Below are 17,698 nucleotides of genomic sequence, written 5' to 3'. Positions count from 1 at the left end.
ATTACAGTATTAAAGCTGATTCTAAGGACCTGGCGTCAAAAATAAAGTAGACCGGTCACCTCTCCGGACACCACAGTATTACTGAATACTCAGAATCCTTGTTTTTTCTGACAACTCTAGGTTGCACTGTCCTTTGTTATCCCTCCTAGAAAGTCATGAATTAGGCTACTTTCACATCTGCTTCTTTTGCGGGATCCGGCAGGGGATCAGCAAAAACGCATCTGGCCAATAATAGAACCATCTGCATCCATTCAGAACGGATCCGGTTGTATTGTCTCTAAAATGGACAAGACTCACAAAAAAAACGGATCCAGCACTAAAACTGGTTTGTTTGTTTTTCTCCAAAAAAAACGGATTTGGCACCATTGACTTACATTGTGTTTCATGCGGGATCCGTCTTCATCAGTATCCCATAATGCACACAAAAACGCTGCTTGCAGCATGGGAACGCAACAAAGGGGAATGGAACACATTCTGGTGCACTTTGTTCCGTTTTGTTCAGTTTTATCTCCATTGACAATGAATGGGGACAAAACTGACGGATCTCGAAATCGTAAAAGGAAAACACAAATCTGAAAGCAGCCTAAATCGACAACTGAGTGTTCCCATTTGAGGAGGGGGGGGGGTTGTCCCCTACACAGTCTGATACTGTCCAATCGGTGCTACCAGGCATATGCTTCACTCGACAACAGAGGCGTTAAATAGTGGCATATTTTTGTGACTTTCCACTTCTTTCACTTTTCAAAAACTGTTGAGAAAAAAAAAGATGGTGCTTAGCAAGGGATGAGGGGGCGGCCTCTATGACCCGCCAGCTTTAAAATCATTTATACCAGAAACTGGAGGAGTAAGTGATAGTTCATATCTGTGGCAGCTCATTACTGGCATAGATTTTAATGTATGGCGCATCGACTGCAGAAGATGCATCAAATGTATTACGAAGCCTGTGCCCCTTTGATTCTTTTGCGACACACTGCACTTCAAGTCAGTGGAAACATTTTGGAAGACATCCGTGTTGGTTCTATGTTCATATGTGCCCGCATTGCTGAGAAAAGTGAAGTCTTAAAGGGAACCTGTCATCAACTTTATGCTGACCGTACTGAGGGCAGCATAAAGTAGTGACAGAAATGCTGATGTCAGCGGTGTGTACCTCATCAGCTAATAGTAAGTGGTTGCTGAGAACCAGCATCATAATCATTGCAGCCCAGGCCTTGAGAAGAGTCGAGGTTATCCATAATCTCCTGCTCTCCTGCCCACCTGCTGATGACTGACAGTCTAATACCTAGTTTTCTCCCTATCTCTGTAGGAGAGAACTGCCAATCATCAGCAGATGGCGGGAGAGCAGGAGATTATGGATAACCTCGACTCTTCTCAAGGCCTGGGCTGCAATGATTATGATGCTGGTTCTCGGCAACCACTTACTATTAGCTGATGTGTGACACACCGCTGACATCAGCATTTCTGTCACTACTTTATACTGCCCTCAGTGAGGTCAGCATAAAGTTGATGACAGGTTCCCTTTAATATATGCAAATGAGCCTCTAGGAGCAACGGGGGTGTTGCCATTACACCTAGAGACTGCGCTTATTCTGCAACTGCCACGTCCTATGCACTTTGACAGGGCCAGACAGTAAAAAATGTCATCATGCCTGGCCTTTTCGATCAAAGAAGAGGGTGTGGAAGTTGCAGAGAGAGCAGAGTCTCTAGGTGTAACGGCAACGCCCCCGTTGCTCCTAGAGGATCATTTGCATATATTAAAACTTAATTTTTCTCAGCAATGCGGACACATATGAACATGGGACCAACACAGATGTCTTCAGCTGCCAAGCGCACATGTAACAGGTCAGCCAGTGTCATAGGGACAGATGTCCTTTAACATAGGGATCCAGTGAGCATTTTGACTCCACCGGTGTTTCACAGCAGTTATTACAGTTGGGGCATGACAAATCAAAAATTACATGTCAACATTATTATGTAGTTTTAGCTCAAAATGTTTAATTTTTACAAGGGTTAGAAGAAAAAGCACCCCAAAAATAGAAAAATTGTTACGTAATTTCTCCCGAGTATAGCAATACCCCATATTTGGGCATGACCAGCTGCTTGGCAACACAGCAGGGCTCAAATGGGAAGAAGTGCCATTTGGCCTTTGAAGAGCAGATTTTACTGAAATGGGATTGGGTGCCATAGCTAACTTGCAACACCCTTGAGGTACCAGTATAGTGAAATCCCAAAAAATAACCCAATTTTTGAAACGATACTCTCCAAGGAAATCAGCTACAGGTGTATTAATGTTTTTTCAGGTGTTTAATTTATTATTATACATTTTTTATTATTAGTTTATTGACATTGGAAAAAGAAAAAATATACTTTTTCCAACAGTAGGTTGTTTGAGCCCCAAATTTTTCATTTTTGCAACTGTTAAAAGGAGAAACGCACCACAAATGTTACACAATTTCTCCTGAGTAAAGGAGTACCCCAAATGTGGTCATAAACTGCTTATTGGGGACACAGCAACGATCAGAAGGGAAGGAGCGGCATCTGGAATTTCTAACATTGCATTTTATGAAGCGTTTTTTTAAGCGCTATAAATTTATATTTTTTTTGTTGACTGAGCTGTGTGAGGGCAGTAGCTTTTATTGGTACCATTTTGGGGTACATATGACTAATTCTGTCAGTGTATTTTAATAGCATTTTTTATGGGAATCATCATACAGTATGTATATATATATACAGTATATATATACACCATATATATATATATATATATATATATATACACACACACTTTTGGATCATAAAATCACTTTTTTATTAAAAATCAGTTGCAGTGTGAATCGCCATATACTAAAATCCATAAAAATTGTAGTTTTCTGTCAACGTTGTTATGCGAGGGCTTGTTTTTTTGCAGGATGGGCTGTAGTTTTTGTTGGTGCCGTTTTAGAGAACTTTTTGATTACTTTTTATATCATTTATTTGGGAGGTGAGGTGACATTTTTGATTTATTTTTTATCATGTTCACAGCATGGGATAAGTAATGTGATACTTTTATAGTGCAGAAGTGGCGATACCAATTATGTTTAGTTCATTTTATTTTTTTAACGATCATAAATGAGTAGATTTTTTACTTGGGAGCTTGAACATACAGTGATCTGATCGCTGTAGTGTATTGCACATGTCAGGGAGGCTTCCATAGATGGTGGAGGGGGAGGGGAATAGTGATCTGTTTATATAGCTGTCAGCTGAACGAGCATTCAGACAACAGCTATCTAAAATTTATGTGCAGCTTTCTTTTAAATTATGGCCTTCAGCAGATGGAAAAGCAACACATTTGTACAGCATTTTATGTGCCAGGGTTAAAGAAAAATAGCAATACAGGTGCACCCATTAATGACTTTTTTTTTTTAATAAAAAATTTTTTTTAATTGAAGGGGAAATATAAATCGCTCAAATCCTTTCCAACGCAAAATACATTAAATTTCCCTAAAATGTTACCTTACATTCCATCATTTTATGCCATTGGAAAGCATTCTGAATTTTTTTTTCGCTTTCCTTTTCTTTACGATGTATATTTTTTGGCCCATATTACACTAGGTCTGGCGGCTGAAAAGCCTGAAAATATGCAGCTTCTTTCTCTCTTTAAAAAAAAAAAAAAGAAGAAAAGAAAGAAAGAAAATGAAACATAAAAAACAGCAATAGTAAAAATAACATAAAAAATGTCAAGGAAGAATAATAAAAGGAAAATAACAAATATTGTCACCGTACACAGCAAGATGTCCAGAAGACGGGAGACTACACAGAGCCGAGCTTGGCAAGTTTACGAAAATGTCTAAGAAAAGGAGTACGTTGGCTTGGCCACAGCCAGTCCGATATGTACTGTCATCACTACTACCATGTAGTAACTAAAGCAACAGGTCACTAATTCAATAAAACAAGATCGATGCACTGGGAAATCATTCGTAATTCTCAGGTGTTTTAAGCCATATGTGCAAATCTATTATAAAGGCAAATCATAATTCAGCCGCTTTCTGGGCTGCCATGATGTAACGCCATTGACCACATTCACCATCTTCAGGTAATGAGAAATGAATTCTAGATTGGAGTCTAGGCCGAGTGAAACATTTCAGCTCAGAAGTCCCTCAATTTTCCAGGGATTAGTTTTATAGTACTGCACGGAGTTAATTAATTTAAATGTAATGCCAGGCCGCGTCTTCTGGGAATGTGTTAAAGAGATCAACCCCCGAAATAATGTAAATTTCATAAATGTAATATACTGATCAGTTAACAGAGGCGCCTGGAAACGCCAAAAATCCAGCAGATGTTTCTTTTTATACTATGGATTTTGTAATTATTAGGGTTCCCTGGCTTTGAGCAAATTAGAATTAAAGGGGTTGTCTCATCTTGACTTTACAAAAGCCATTTTAGGGCATCAGGACATTAAAGAGGGAAGGTCCCTGCTCAGGACACGGCGGGGGCGCCTAACTTGCAGCAGCTTTGGCTTGATGGTCTCAGTCTGTACAAACATAAGAGTGTTATTTGCCATTGGTCAGGTGTGCGCATACATTTCAATACTTGTTCCCAGGTGGTCCAAGGGGCGGGGCTTAAATGTCCTGATTTTTACTTCTTAAAGGGGTTGTCCAAGGAAAAATATTCTACAGTTTTCAAAACACCTGGATCTGAATAGTTTTGTAATTAAAAATGCAGTAGAGCCACTGAATTATTCAATAAAATGTATCTATAGCGCCACCTTCTGTTTGCTCTATTTCTTATTTCTCTATCCTGCTCACTGAGATGGTCGCACATGCTCAGTTTCATCCTTCAACTACATCCTGAGCTGTGATAGGGAGAGCACGGACACGCCCCCTTAGCTGTGATAGGGAGAGCATGGACACGCCCCCTGAGCTGATAGCTTGATATAAATCTAGCAGAGCAATGACTGGAGAAATCACAGGATCCATGTGAGGTACAGGGCTGGTTCTAGCTTTGTTAGAAAGAGACTGGCATGTACTATATGATGTTTGACTTTCATTTTTTACAATAATCATGGGATAACCCCTTTAAATATTGGTAAGTGTGGCAACCTATGAAGGATGCAAATCACAATTTGGTATACAGTGGCATAAGTCAGGGCTTTACATAAGGAACATCAGAAGATGTCCTCAACCTTTACGAAGAAAGTAGTCATTAGACACTATGTAAACAGAGTCTCATGTAGTAAGCAGCAACTTCCCGCCAGCAAAATCAGCTGTTCGTTAGTAATCTGGCCCAGGAGAGGAGCCAATGGGAAATGGAGGCTAAACAATCGCAATATCTTGGTCTTTTTGTAAACCACCCCACAAAACTGGTTTGGTGTTTAAAGGGGTTCTCCAAACATTGGACAGTGGCTGGATTGGGTATTTCAGCTCAGCCTTATTCACTTGAATGGGACCGACCTTTGCCTAGGCCACGTAACCAATGAATGATGTCACTGTCCTAGTAAAAGGCCGCGGCGCCCCTCGGGAGTTGGACCTCTGCTGATCTGATATTGATGCCCTATTCTGAGGATAGGTCATCAACATCAAAAATGTCAAGCAACCTCTTTAATGATATGACTGTCCTAAACTAAATACAGAGGGCTAGAAGCTGTTTATTGTGAAGTGTAAACTGACTGAGCTCCAATTCAGTTTGACCTACGATATGTAGAATGAAGAGAAAAGCGCTCAAAATCTTTAAAGGGACCAAATTTTGACAGATGAGAGGTATCAAAACATGGCCGTACAACCCGATCAGCGATCACCGTGTTGAGTGCAAAATCATTTTTCACCCATAGCTTTGTGGAGGATAAACCAGAGACGGTCAGAACAAAAAAGACGTATAAACGTAGCAAAAGACGAATAGGACAGAGTGCTAACAGAAGTCTCTGCTTGTGTAGTCTATGAAAACAAGATCAGCATGAATCCCCTCGGTATGGATTACACAAGAGCGGATAAACTGATTGTGAACCCGACAATGCTACGGGCTGTAGGAAAGAATGCAGCCCAACTTATCAGAAGGAATGTTTTACATGTTCCTCAAAGGACACACAGTAAAAAGATCTTTGGCAGGTACATGGAAACACACACAAAGGTACTGACTTCTAATGGAGTGGAGGTGTCAGTGCTTTCCACCCTGGATGCAGTAAGTGTCAGTGGACTTTAACGGAACATTTCACACACAAAAAAAAAAAAAATCTATAAAAATGTCCAGCCTACATATATATATATATATATATATATATATATATATATATATATATATATAAAAAAAAAAAGTGAAGCCTTGGCTGGGAAAATATCCTACTACTAGACAGAGGGGGCACACTGACCATAAAAAGGAGTGCAAAAACGGTTTATACACTATAATAGACAAAAAAACACAAAGAAAACCGCAATAGGAATGCACCTCCAATCAGTGTCGGACTGGGGTGTCTAGGGCCCACCAGTGAAATTTATTTTGGCGGCCCACTATAGGGCTACATACAAATATCACCTGCTCACACAGCAGCAAGATGCTACCAGATGATTGAATATGGGGGTCCCTGCAGCAACTTTGAGAAGGTAGGTCCTGGGGAAAAGAGGACACTGGCAGCTTTCCTCTATACCTAGAAGTCGTCTCAGCTCTGAGCGTGTCTATAATAATAAACTGGGGAGTTTCTTTAATAATCTATCATGGTTTTTTTTTGCCCATAGGTTGGTTGAGGTGTTGGACATTGAATATATGTATGTAGTGCAGTAAGTCTACTCTGTTCTGTGCCACTTGTGCAGGGGGTGGGAGACTAGGGGCCTACCTAGCTCAGGGGCCCACCGGGGGATTCACCTGTACCCCTGTGGGCCAGTCCGAGTCTGCCTCCAATCGAATAAAATCAATAGAGCAATTATATTGTGAAAAACGCACAAACATTTAAAAATTGTATACAATAAAGGGTGTGGCGGTATAAATGAAACCAGGCACAGGCAATAGCTCACAAAAGTCCACAAATAAGGAACTATCATGTACAGTGCAGGACAATATCGGTATTGGGAAAGCTTCCGAGAAGTGCGCAGAGGTCATTGTGCAGGGAAGGAGAGTAGATAAGCTGTGACCGTCATCTACTGTGAAGGGTGTGATCCTGACCTGACTGTAGTTGAATGGGTTGTCCGATGAAAAATAATGGATCTGAACACTTTTGTAATTGTATGTAATTAAAAATTTTGGATAGATTCAATTAAATGTATCTGTATAGCGCCACTTGCAGTTAGTTCTTGGTCTAATGTCTCTGTCCACCTCGCCGAGGTGGACGCACATGTTCAGTTCCATCATTTAACATCTCCTGAGCTGTGATGGGTGAGGGTGCAGCAGAAAGGATACGGCCCCCGTGCTGCCAGCTAGAAATCAATCTAGCAGGGCAACTGGAGCAATGGATAGGCAGGTTTCTGGATCCATGTGAGGTACAGGGCTGGTTTTAGCTTTGTTAGAAACATATTGTCATGTACTATATGATGTTTGGTTTACATTTTTTTACATTTATCATAGCATAACCCCTTTAATAGTTCCTATTTACATGGCATATGGGCCCAAGTTTGAGCGTGCACTGCCACAAGCACCCTACCAGTGTCTCGCGAGCTTAGAAAACCCAGAAGTGGACACCCAGAAGTATGTTCAACAAAAACATTTTACCAACCGATCCAGTATAAAGTATATGAAACCACTTGTTCCTTTGAGAAGAATTCTTACAAAAAAAAAAGAAAAATATTCAGGAACGGTTCCTCAGCCATTCATTCACTTGCGCTGCACTTTCCAGATGCTCAACATTCTTGACATCAGAGTGGAAAAATTTACTGTTAGTCTAGAGAAATCCAATATCGCCATTCTTGTCATATCCCTCATAGCTTCATTATTAGAGCAGGTCTGTGGAAGCTATAAAGGGCTGTTAAATGATTAAAAATATGGTCCTTGTGTTACATCACTTTCTACATACCTGAAAGCGAGAGCTCCGTCCGTACACATAAAGCAAGCGTCTACCTTATAAAACACTAGTATGTGCGCCTTCATTAAATATTTGTCTGTATTTGGGGTAAGATACAACCAAAAAATTCAACTTGGGCAAAAATCCTTTTATGGCAACCTGGGGGTATTAAACACTAAAGAACATAGATCCGAAGCCCAGAACAACACCGTAAAGTTTAACAGTATTCATAAAAAAGGACACAGCAATGCTTACATTTTCCACATCGTCAAAAGGAAGTCAGCGTTACTTCATTCTGTTTCTGAATTCAGGCTGGATCACTAGACGACCCCAATAAACTGGCAAGTTACCAGGCCATGTCTAACTGGGCTTGGAGCTAAGAGACTGAGGAGGGACTAAGGAGGTGTAATACCTTCTTGACACTTATCTACCTGTTGAGTAATAATTTAAAGGCTATGGACACCTTTGGGGGCAATTATTATATATATTTTTTATTATTATTATTTTAATATATATATATATATATATATATATATATATATATATATATATATATGAGCTTGAATAATTGGAATGGCTCACCCTCCAAAGAACAAGGAATGGGTGCTACCCTGAAAAAAGATAACCCCAATCTTTTAGGATAAATAAATACTGAATAGATAAGAGGGGCACACCTACATCTAAAAATCACATGGAGCACCAGCCAATACATTATAAAAACGGTTTATTAATATTATGAATAAAATCAGATGAGGTTCCTCAATATAATCACATTAAACATACAAAATTTAACTTAAAAAAGCATAAAATATAATCAATCTAAGGGTAATTGAGGAACCTCACCTGATTTTATTCATAATATTAATAAATCGATTTTAACGTATTGGCTGGTGCTCCATGTGATTTTTAGATGTAGGTGTGCCCCTCTTATCTATTCAGTATATATATATATATATATATATATATAATTATGTTTTACTCATTTTGAGCTACAAATAATTTTTTTAACTGGTCTTTATTAAAGATTTTCAATCCCTGTACAGTGTTGAGAGTCTCTAGTATAAGCAGTGTTTACACTGTGTCCCATCAAGGAACCCACCTGACTGCTAATGTGAAGCCTTAACTCTGATCTTCTGACAGCTTATAAACACTCATTATAGCTCAATTCTTATCAAACTGATAAGAATATGGCTGAAATACCGTGTGTTTATGAGCTGTTAAGAGCTCAGTGATCAGGACTATAGATGAGCGAATTTCCGCTTATGAAATTCGTTCACACGTCGTTTGGTGGTAAAAGGTGAATTGCGTTATGGGTTCCGTTACCACGGACCATAACGCAATTCTATGACGGAATGCATAATGGAACGCCTTTACAGGACTCCCCTGCATAACGGAAACGGGGCAGAATCAGCGCGCCCCATCTTGGGGCAGAATCAGCGCGCCCCATCTTGGGGCAGAATCAGCGCGCCCCCATCTTGGGGCAGAATCAGCGCTGAATCTCCCACTGAAATGAATAGGAAGCAGAAAAATCAGTTCCATGAGAGTCCATGTGTTTTTTGCGCATTTTCCACGCATTTGTTTGCACAAATCTGCTTTAAATCTGCTTCAAAAACCTCAAGCTGAAAATTCAGCTTTGTATTGAAGTGAACACTTTTTTCTCGCTCAGAGAAGACACATGTAATTCCGCTAAGTGTGTATTTCAAAATCGGTCTTGTGAACTGGCCCTTAGGCTCCATTCACACGTCCGCAAATGGGTCCGCATCCGTTCCGCAATTTTGCAGAACGGGTGCGGACCCATTCATTCTCTATGGGGATGGAATGGATGCGGAGAGCACAGTATGTGCTCTCCACATCCGCATTTCTAGAGCGTGGCCCCGATCTTCCGGTCCGCAGCTGCGGAAAAAAATAGAACATGTCCTATTCTTGTCCGCAATTGCGGACAAGAATAGGCAGTTCTATGGGGGTGCTGGCCGGGTGTATTACGGATCGTGCCGGGTGCCGGCCGGGTGTATTGCGGACGTGTGAATGGACCCTTAGAGTGCTAACTTGGCTACTTCTGCCAGTCCCATAGAGGTGAATGATGGCCACACATGCATGGTGCGCTCTCCTTCACATTGGGGGGCAAGGGGGTCCGTTCTGGAGATAGGTGCAAGTCCAGGGGTAGGACTCAACCCTATCTGACTTTGATGGCCTATCCTAGTGATAGGAAATCAACATCTGCGATGAGACAACCCCTTTAATGATTACCTGTTCCTAGGTAGGAGGCAGGTCTATTCCATAATGAGTAATAGATGTGTTTCTATGAACGTCAGCCGCTTAATGATCTACCTGAGGGTTTAGATGCCTTGTTTGCCTCTCTTACACTAGGACTAAAGTTGCACAGCTGGGCCGAAACGCGCAAGTGTTTGTTTTTATTACTGACTCTCTATGGATACCTTTAATACTTGAGAAAACATTTTTGTATGTTCTTAACAATTCCTGGTGCTGGACAACTTTGGGATTTGCACATTTTATTATGCGATTTAACACCGTAGTAAATTCGAGTCCGGCAGCTTGTATCTCACAGAAGATTCCCTAGACTGGGTCCAAATGTCCAAAAACACTCTGGTACCCCTATGAAATTGACACAGCACCAAGTTAGTGAGCCTCACAAAGGAGAAGGACTGATTTGAATGAGGACGCTACATGTAGGCACAATATAAGGAATTACAGTGCTCCCTCCGGATACAATATTTTCAGCATACAATAGACTTTTCTGACCCATCGTAAGTTGAAACTAGACTCAACATACAATGTCTCAGACTCCGATCCAACTAATCAAGGCCACTTCTCTGGTAAATTAGCTGGCCCATCTCATACACTAGGGGCATATTGCTAGGAACCAGTGTCTGATAGGTGCAGGTCCCACCTCTGGAGCGGGGCCTGCAAAGTGGAGGAGAGGACCGTACTTGTGTGGCCGCCCTCCATTCATTTCTATGGGAGTGCCGAATATAGCCAAGTGGAGCACTCGGCTATTTTCGAAAGTCCCATAGAAATGAATAGGAAACTCAAAGCGCAAGTGCATTCACTTGTATGGGGCTGATGGAAATAGCTGAGCCAGCGCTCGATATGCCACCAATGCATAAGATGGGCAAACGCCTTTAAGGTTTCTAATCATTTTTATTTATTTTTTTAACTCATTCATGAACGCTCATTCATGGACAGCAAGCAGAGATCTTGAAAACGGTGAGAAATGAATCAACAAAGCAAATTGTTAAAGGAAATCCACTGATAAACCAGGCACGACGGACGTCTTGTAGAGCTGAATGTAATGTAATGATACCTTTCACTTAGTGACCCATTACTTCATTCTTTTAATCCATATGCAAATGAGCCATTAAGAGCACCAAGGGGGCGGGCCCAACCCACTATGTGCACCCTTGGCCCCTCCTGCTTTCTCCCCTTCTTGATTGCCAGGGCCATGTTCCTGTACAGTCAGCTCACCGGGCCCTGCCAATCAGAAGGAGAGGGAGGGGCTGGCACAGGAAGCAGGAGGAGCAAGAGTGCACAGAGTGACTTGGGCCCGCCCTCGGTGCACTTTGTATATGGGTTAAAAGTACCTTTTCTCCAGAATGAAGCAATGAATCACATTCAGCTGAGCTAGCCCTACAAGACATGGTGGCTGGTGTAACAGTAAATAATTGGGGGTGGTCTCTCTGATCAATGGGAGTCTGACCGTTATGACCCCTGCTGAATGCCATAACAAGGTGGCAGATGACAGCTACAGTTTTATGTAGAGAAACTTCTGATTTGACCATTAGGCAAGCAATTACACCGTCCAGGCTTACCCGTGTCACTTCCAGCGCCCGTTGATAAAGCTGGCATGGCTGCAGACAATCACGAGACGGGGAGAAGACAAATCCTCAGCCGCAAGGCAGGAGTCAGCTGGAGAGAACCTGCGGGCCGATCTGTAGTACGCGATTTATGCTGCTCGAAAGCTTTTCCCCTAAAAAGAACAGAGACACAATTTGTACAGTGAAGTCCGCGGTCACAGCACGCCAAAAAACCTCTCAAACTTTATAAATTTCGTGACTCTAAGCCCCATAGAAAATACATCACCTCCAAATGAAGGGGCCAATTATCATCTTGAAGTAGGTGCGCCGTGAAATGTCTCTTGTCTTGCTACAGGTACTTAAATCAAGGGAGAAATAATTATGTGCGGTGAGACGAGAGAAGACAGGCGAAAAGGAACAGGAACGCAGCGGCCGATGGGGGCCGCCTCACCCGCCGATCAATCCTCTCCTGTCCTTCAGTCATTCGATAAGACAGCCTGATTCGTCATTTTAAGGCCGGGCCGTCGCAGGCCAGCAAATTAATCATCATTCTAAATGAATGAATAATTTTTTTTTGCTTCAATGGCGACGTTGTTTTGTACGTTTTTCTCTGTGAGAATCGTAATTTAACAGGACATGTAAGGTTTGCACGGTGCGAGGAGCGGCAGGTTAAAATAACACCCCCCTGATGGGAGCCGTACATTAACACTTGACAAAGCAAACACCAGCCTTGTAATGTACCCCAAACCAGTCAGTCTAGGGGGGTCAGTCACTGGGATTTTATGCTGCAATCTGTACCGGGGGACTAAGCTCAGGGAAATCAAATTGGGAAGACGGTCGTCATTTTCCACCTCTAAAAAAATAACATGTAAAACATCATCCTAAGTCCCTGATTTGTCCTCTTTGTATGAATGGTAACTTATGGATATCTGGTTTGGCTATATATTCCCCCGTCATTCTCCAAGATGGATTCTGACTCATAAGGAGCCACTTCCAAAAGGTGGCGCTAGCGAGACGGCTCCTTGGGAGAAACCTCTTTGCTTATGAATTGTAAGAAACCTTTATAATTCTGTACTTCATTTCTGCATCTTATTGGTAACAACTAAGGCCTCGGTCCCATTTCTGTTTTTCACTGACCACATTTTTCACGGACAGCACAGGTACCCATTGATTTTAATGTGCTAGGTTTGTGATGGGGACCAAACATCCCCATTGATAGGGGTCCGTGAAAGATCTCTGACATAAAACACATGGCATCAGTGTTTGGTCCGTTTTTCAGCCTAAAGGTGCATCCACACGACCGTATGCATTTTGCTGGCCGCAAAACGCAAATCTGCAAAAGATACCAATGACATCCGTGTGATGTTCGTGTTGCCTCCGTCTTTTTTTGCAGATCCATTAAAACAACGCCTTTGCTTGTCTGCAAGACGGACAAGAATAGGACATCTTTTTTGCAGAACGGGCATACGGTTGTAGACAGTACACAATGTGTGTGTCACTGTAAGGCGCCAATCACACAACCGTATTTTTGGTCCGCATCCAATCCAAATAGTACTATTCGGATTGGATGCGGACCAAAAAAACGGTTGTGTGAATGGCGCCTTACAGTGACATACAGAGAGCAAAAAACGGACACACAGAACAAACACTGATCCTTCACAGAAATCATAACAAATGAAACACATATGGATTTTTCCACGGACGTAAAACGGACACAGATATGTGAACGAGGCCTAACAGAGCCTCCTAAATTTCCTAGACAAAATTGCAAACCTGCCTGGTTTCCAACCGATTTGGTGAGCCGATGGTGGCACCTTTGCACCAACAGTATCATTACCTGTCTTCAAACATCAAAAGTATGCCCATAATGGAGTATAATAGTTGGCACAAGGAGCTCACACTAAAGAACTCCTTAAATGACATGTTGGGGGGCTCTTCACCATGTCCAGCCAATGGCTTACCTTCAATGGAGGCAGACCATGTGACTGCTATGTGGGCCTGGCGCTTAACTCCTTCTTCTATTCCCAATGTGAAAACTCAGCATTTTCATACAGCTGCCACTAGGGGGACGCTCAGCGCAAAGAAATGATGAAAGTTTCCATTGCAGACAATGGTAACTGTACAAATTCTTATGCCCCGTGCTCCCCCTAGTGGTAGCTGCGGGAAGATAGATTCTGCTAAATAAAAAAAAGATCATAAATGTGTCTAAAACCTTTCTCGTTGTGGTTTGCGTTAGGAGTTTTTGCATACTGACAAATTGGTGGTACAGGGGGCCTATATTAGGTTTTGCCACGGGTCCCTATATACACACACAAATACAATACACAATAATAACATTGTTCTAAAAACAGGAAAAGAAAAAAAAGATCTGGGATTTGAAAGCTCAAGCTCGTAGGAAATTGGGCAGACAAGAACTGGGCCAAAGTGTTCTCATCGCTCATCAAATCTGCCTCAGTGATAGAGAATGAACAGACTACTCTGAGAAAGCTGCCAAAAATCAATCTGTGGGATCTCCTGGGACCACTGGTGGAGAACTGGGCCACAGGCTGAGAACCACAACACTGAGCTGAAGGAGCGGCGGTGCCAAGCTTGGCCTGCACTTGGTGTAGAACACCTCCGGCATGCATTCAGTCTCCCAATTACAACCATTGTGGATGAAGTCAGCCAGTCTAGGGAATAGCTTAATAGAGGATGGCCTGGTGCTCTGCTGGTTCCTATGACATAAGTGGCCTGTAAACATTAACAGGTTTAATTCTCTTATGAGAATGACGTCACTGAATTTCCTGTATGAGACCCCATCACAACGCAGGACACATTTTACCAGGTTTGCACCAAAAAGAAAAATCAGCAATAAATCGTTTACTTCTGCCAATCAATAATCTCAGTTTTTGGTAAAGTTGGGTGGCAAATATGGCTAAAACGTTATATGTGGTGTCACCCAGCTTTGCTAAGTCCTTTGCTTTACACTGGGTCAATTATGGGGAACAAACGATCATTCCGGATAACTGGCCCATGTGAATGTGCCGCCGATCACCCGATGCTCGTTTGAGAAGGGACTGTATCTTTTATGCAAGACCAAAAATCCTTGTTTGTCGGGAGCAGATCCCTCTGTGTAAACTGGGACGTGCTGCCGACAAACTGTACGGGGGACCAATGATCGTACTAACAATCATGCATCCCAAGACGGTGGCAATCATTGCTGTATGTAATGCAAGGGATGACTGGAAATGAGCAATCCTCTTCCTGATCATTGCCTGCTCTAGAGCCCCAAATGATAAATTTACCTTCATCTCCTGTTCAGAGGTCTGGGAAATCTAGAAAACGACTAAGTGATACTGGCCAAAGATATCAAAGGGATGTTTCCATCTCAGACACTGATGGAATATCGCTAGGACATGCCATCAATGTCAGAAAAAAGCGGGTCTCAGGAGGTGGGAACCGCACCTATCTCCAGAATAGGGTAGAAAAGTGAGCGAAGAGAAGTCACACATTCACTGCCACCCACTGTTCCCTGCTCAAAAACAGCTGAGAGCCGGCTTAACTATCTCCAGAAGTCCCATACCAGTGAATGGAGCGGTGGGTGTGCTTGCGCAGTACATTCTCCATTCACCACTATGAGGCTTCTGTAAATAGCTGAGCATGCTCCTTTGGCTATTGTGGGCAGCACAGTGGCTCAGTGGTTAGCACTGGTGCCTTGAGACGCCAGGATCCAAGGCCCTGTGTTTCCGTGCGTTTCCTCCGGTTTCCTCCCACACTCCAAAGACATACTGATAGAGAACTTAGACTGTGAGCCCCATTGGGGACAGTGTGATGCTAAAGTATGTAAAGTGCTGCAGAATATGTCAGCGCTATATAAGGGAGTATAATAAATATTTTACAAACTCCAATAGCAATGAATAAAGAACATGCTGCGCACGTGTGGTGTGCTCTCCTTCAGTTTGGGGGCCAAATTCTGGAGATAGGTGCCGGTCCACCTGCACCCACAAATGGTGGCATATAGTAGCGATACGTCATCTGTTTTGAGATGGGCCTCCCCCTTTAATGTCAGCCGTACCCACTGATTTCATACTCCAGGCTAAAATTTCCTACTCCAGTGTTAACGAGAAATGCACTTGAGTAAGATGCACTAAACATTTGGGGCATCTTCTAGCAGTCCATGCACCAGAATAGCAAATCTACGCCAGCAATGATCTGGTGTCAAATTTTGCTATAATTTACGGCAATTTCTGGCGAAATTATAATAAATCTGTCGGGTGGAAGAAGACCCCGCTCAAGCTATGCCCACTTTTACAAAAGTACTGAGAGAGGTGGAAAATCGTAAAAGTCCAATATTTGGTACAAAATGTGGCTTGCTTAAAAATCTACTACTTTTGTACATCAGAAAACTGGTGCAAGTAGGTTAATAAATCCCCACATTGTGTTTGTGTCAGGTTTTTGTTGTGTTTTTTCAATTATTAATAGAGGTTGGTTGAGTGAACAAGACATAAATTTAGGAGGGAAGAATGAAGTAGGGTACTGATTGAAGAGAGCATAACTATAGGGTCAGACTTGAGGGGGCGTCCATGGTGGAGAGCACCTAGATGGCGTAAGGAGTCTTATAAGTCAGGAACTGATCATTGGGTCAGACTTCGAGGAGGCGTACTATTTTTCCGTATGGACAGCACCTAGTAGGCGTAAGGAGTTTTTTAGGTCAGGCAATACTCATAGGGTCAGACTTCACAAAGCTTGTTTGTAGTCTGTTACCGTGGAGACACACAGGACTACATAGGAGCTGTAGACACAAAATAAAATAAATGTTTTAACCAAAACTAGATTTTTAATTTTAGATGCATTGAAACGATTGTGCAGGAGGTCATAAAATGGAACAAGAGAATACAACTCAAGTACAGTGTATAATATATTTTCCAGATAACTAGTGAAGACATAAGACAAATTACCGATCAGGTCATACATTCAATGAGAATATGTGTGGGTGTCAGTCATCTGAGCAAAGCTCTGGAGCTTTCGAACTTAACGCTCACTGCCGGTGCACATATCGCTGCTATGATACACGGGGAGCAGCTTTACAGATGTCTACAGTAATGAGTGCAATAAATCCCATGAAGAAAATCTTGGCAGGAGACCCCTCTTTTAAAACAAGTGCACTCAGTATTCTCTCCTGCAGACGGTGCGATAAGACGGCACTGAACGTGCGATATGACATCATAGGAGAAGCGCGAGCCATACATTTACAACTGTCTTCAATAATTAAGGGTGGAATGAAGGAGGAAACTCAGGAAACTCCACGAGCAGTCCTTTTGGCCACACAACAAGGGAATAAGCACACTGACTTTTTATGAAGTCGGTGATTCATTCCTGCGATTCCCCAAATATCCTAATAAAAAGCAGTGACAATGCCATTACTCAGCTTGGAAAGGAGCGTGCGCTGCAGCATCAGACAGAGCCCGGGTAAGTTTTGGAGGGTGACCCAGGACTCTGTACACTGTCAGGCCTACAGAACTGGGAGATAAAAGTCGGAGGAGACTCTCGGTCCAAAAAAACATAGCGGCCGCCAAGGACACTTTGTGCAGATGGAGAATTGTGCTGAAATCTTTACTTACTCCGCGCAACGATTTCTATGATGGAAAGAAACAGTTCTCTGATATGGCACACATCATCATATCATCAGTATCATCATACGTGACAAATAATGAGGGGAAAGCTGCAGGATTGGGATGTTTTATGTGGATTTTTGGGATATTTAGGACAATTGTGTGTTTATCTTAATAGAAGAAAAGAACCCAGCCACAATATAGGCGCCAATCTCCTGTGTGAAATGAGGTAGGGTAGGAGGAGAGACTAAAGATCTGGTATTCTCTAGAGTAGTAAGTGTGTGTGGTCCGTGGATAAAGGAACAGTGGTTAAAAAGTGGGTTCAAACACCTCAGTTC

At 42.3% G+C, this 17,698-nt stretch overlaps 1 protein-coding gene across 2 annotated transcripts in view; it reads right to left on the bottom strand.

Annotated features, from left to right (window-relative positions):
* MPP7 (membrane palmitoylated protein 7) overlaps nucleotides 1–17,698 on the bottom strand; it is a 332,266-nt gene that overhangs the window by 202,983 nt on the left and 111,585 nt on the right. For both annotated transcript variants that reach the window (XM_040434340.1, XM_040434341.1), the window contains exon 3: nucleotides 11,785–11,942. In XM_040434340.1, the coding sequence (XP_040290274.1) occupies nucleotides 11,785–11,821 (37 nt within the window). In that variant the 5' untranslated portion in view covers nucleotides 11,822–11,942. The remainder of the gene's footprint in view (nucleotides 1–11,784; nucleotides 11,943–17,698) is intronic.

Source organism: Bufo bufo, chromosome 5, assembly GCF_905171765.1.
Source record: "Bufo bufo chromosome 5, aBufBuf1.1, whole genome shotgun sequence".
Taxonomy (NCBI): Eukaryota; Metazoa; Chordata; class Amphibia; order Anura; family Bufonidae; genus Bufo; species Bufo bufo.
This window is presented reverse-complemented; position numbering and strand designations above follow the sequence as displayed.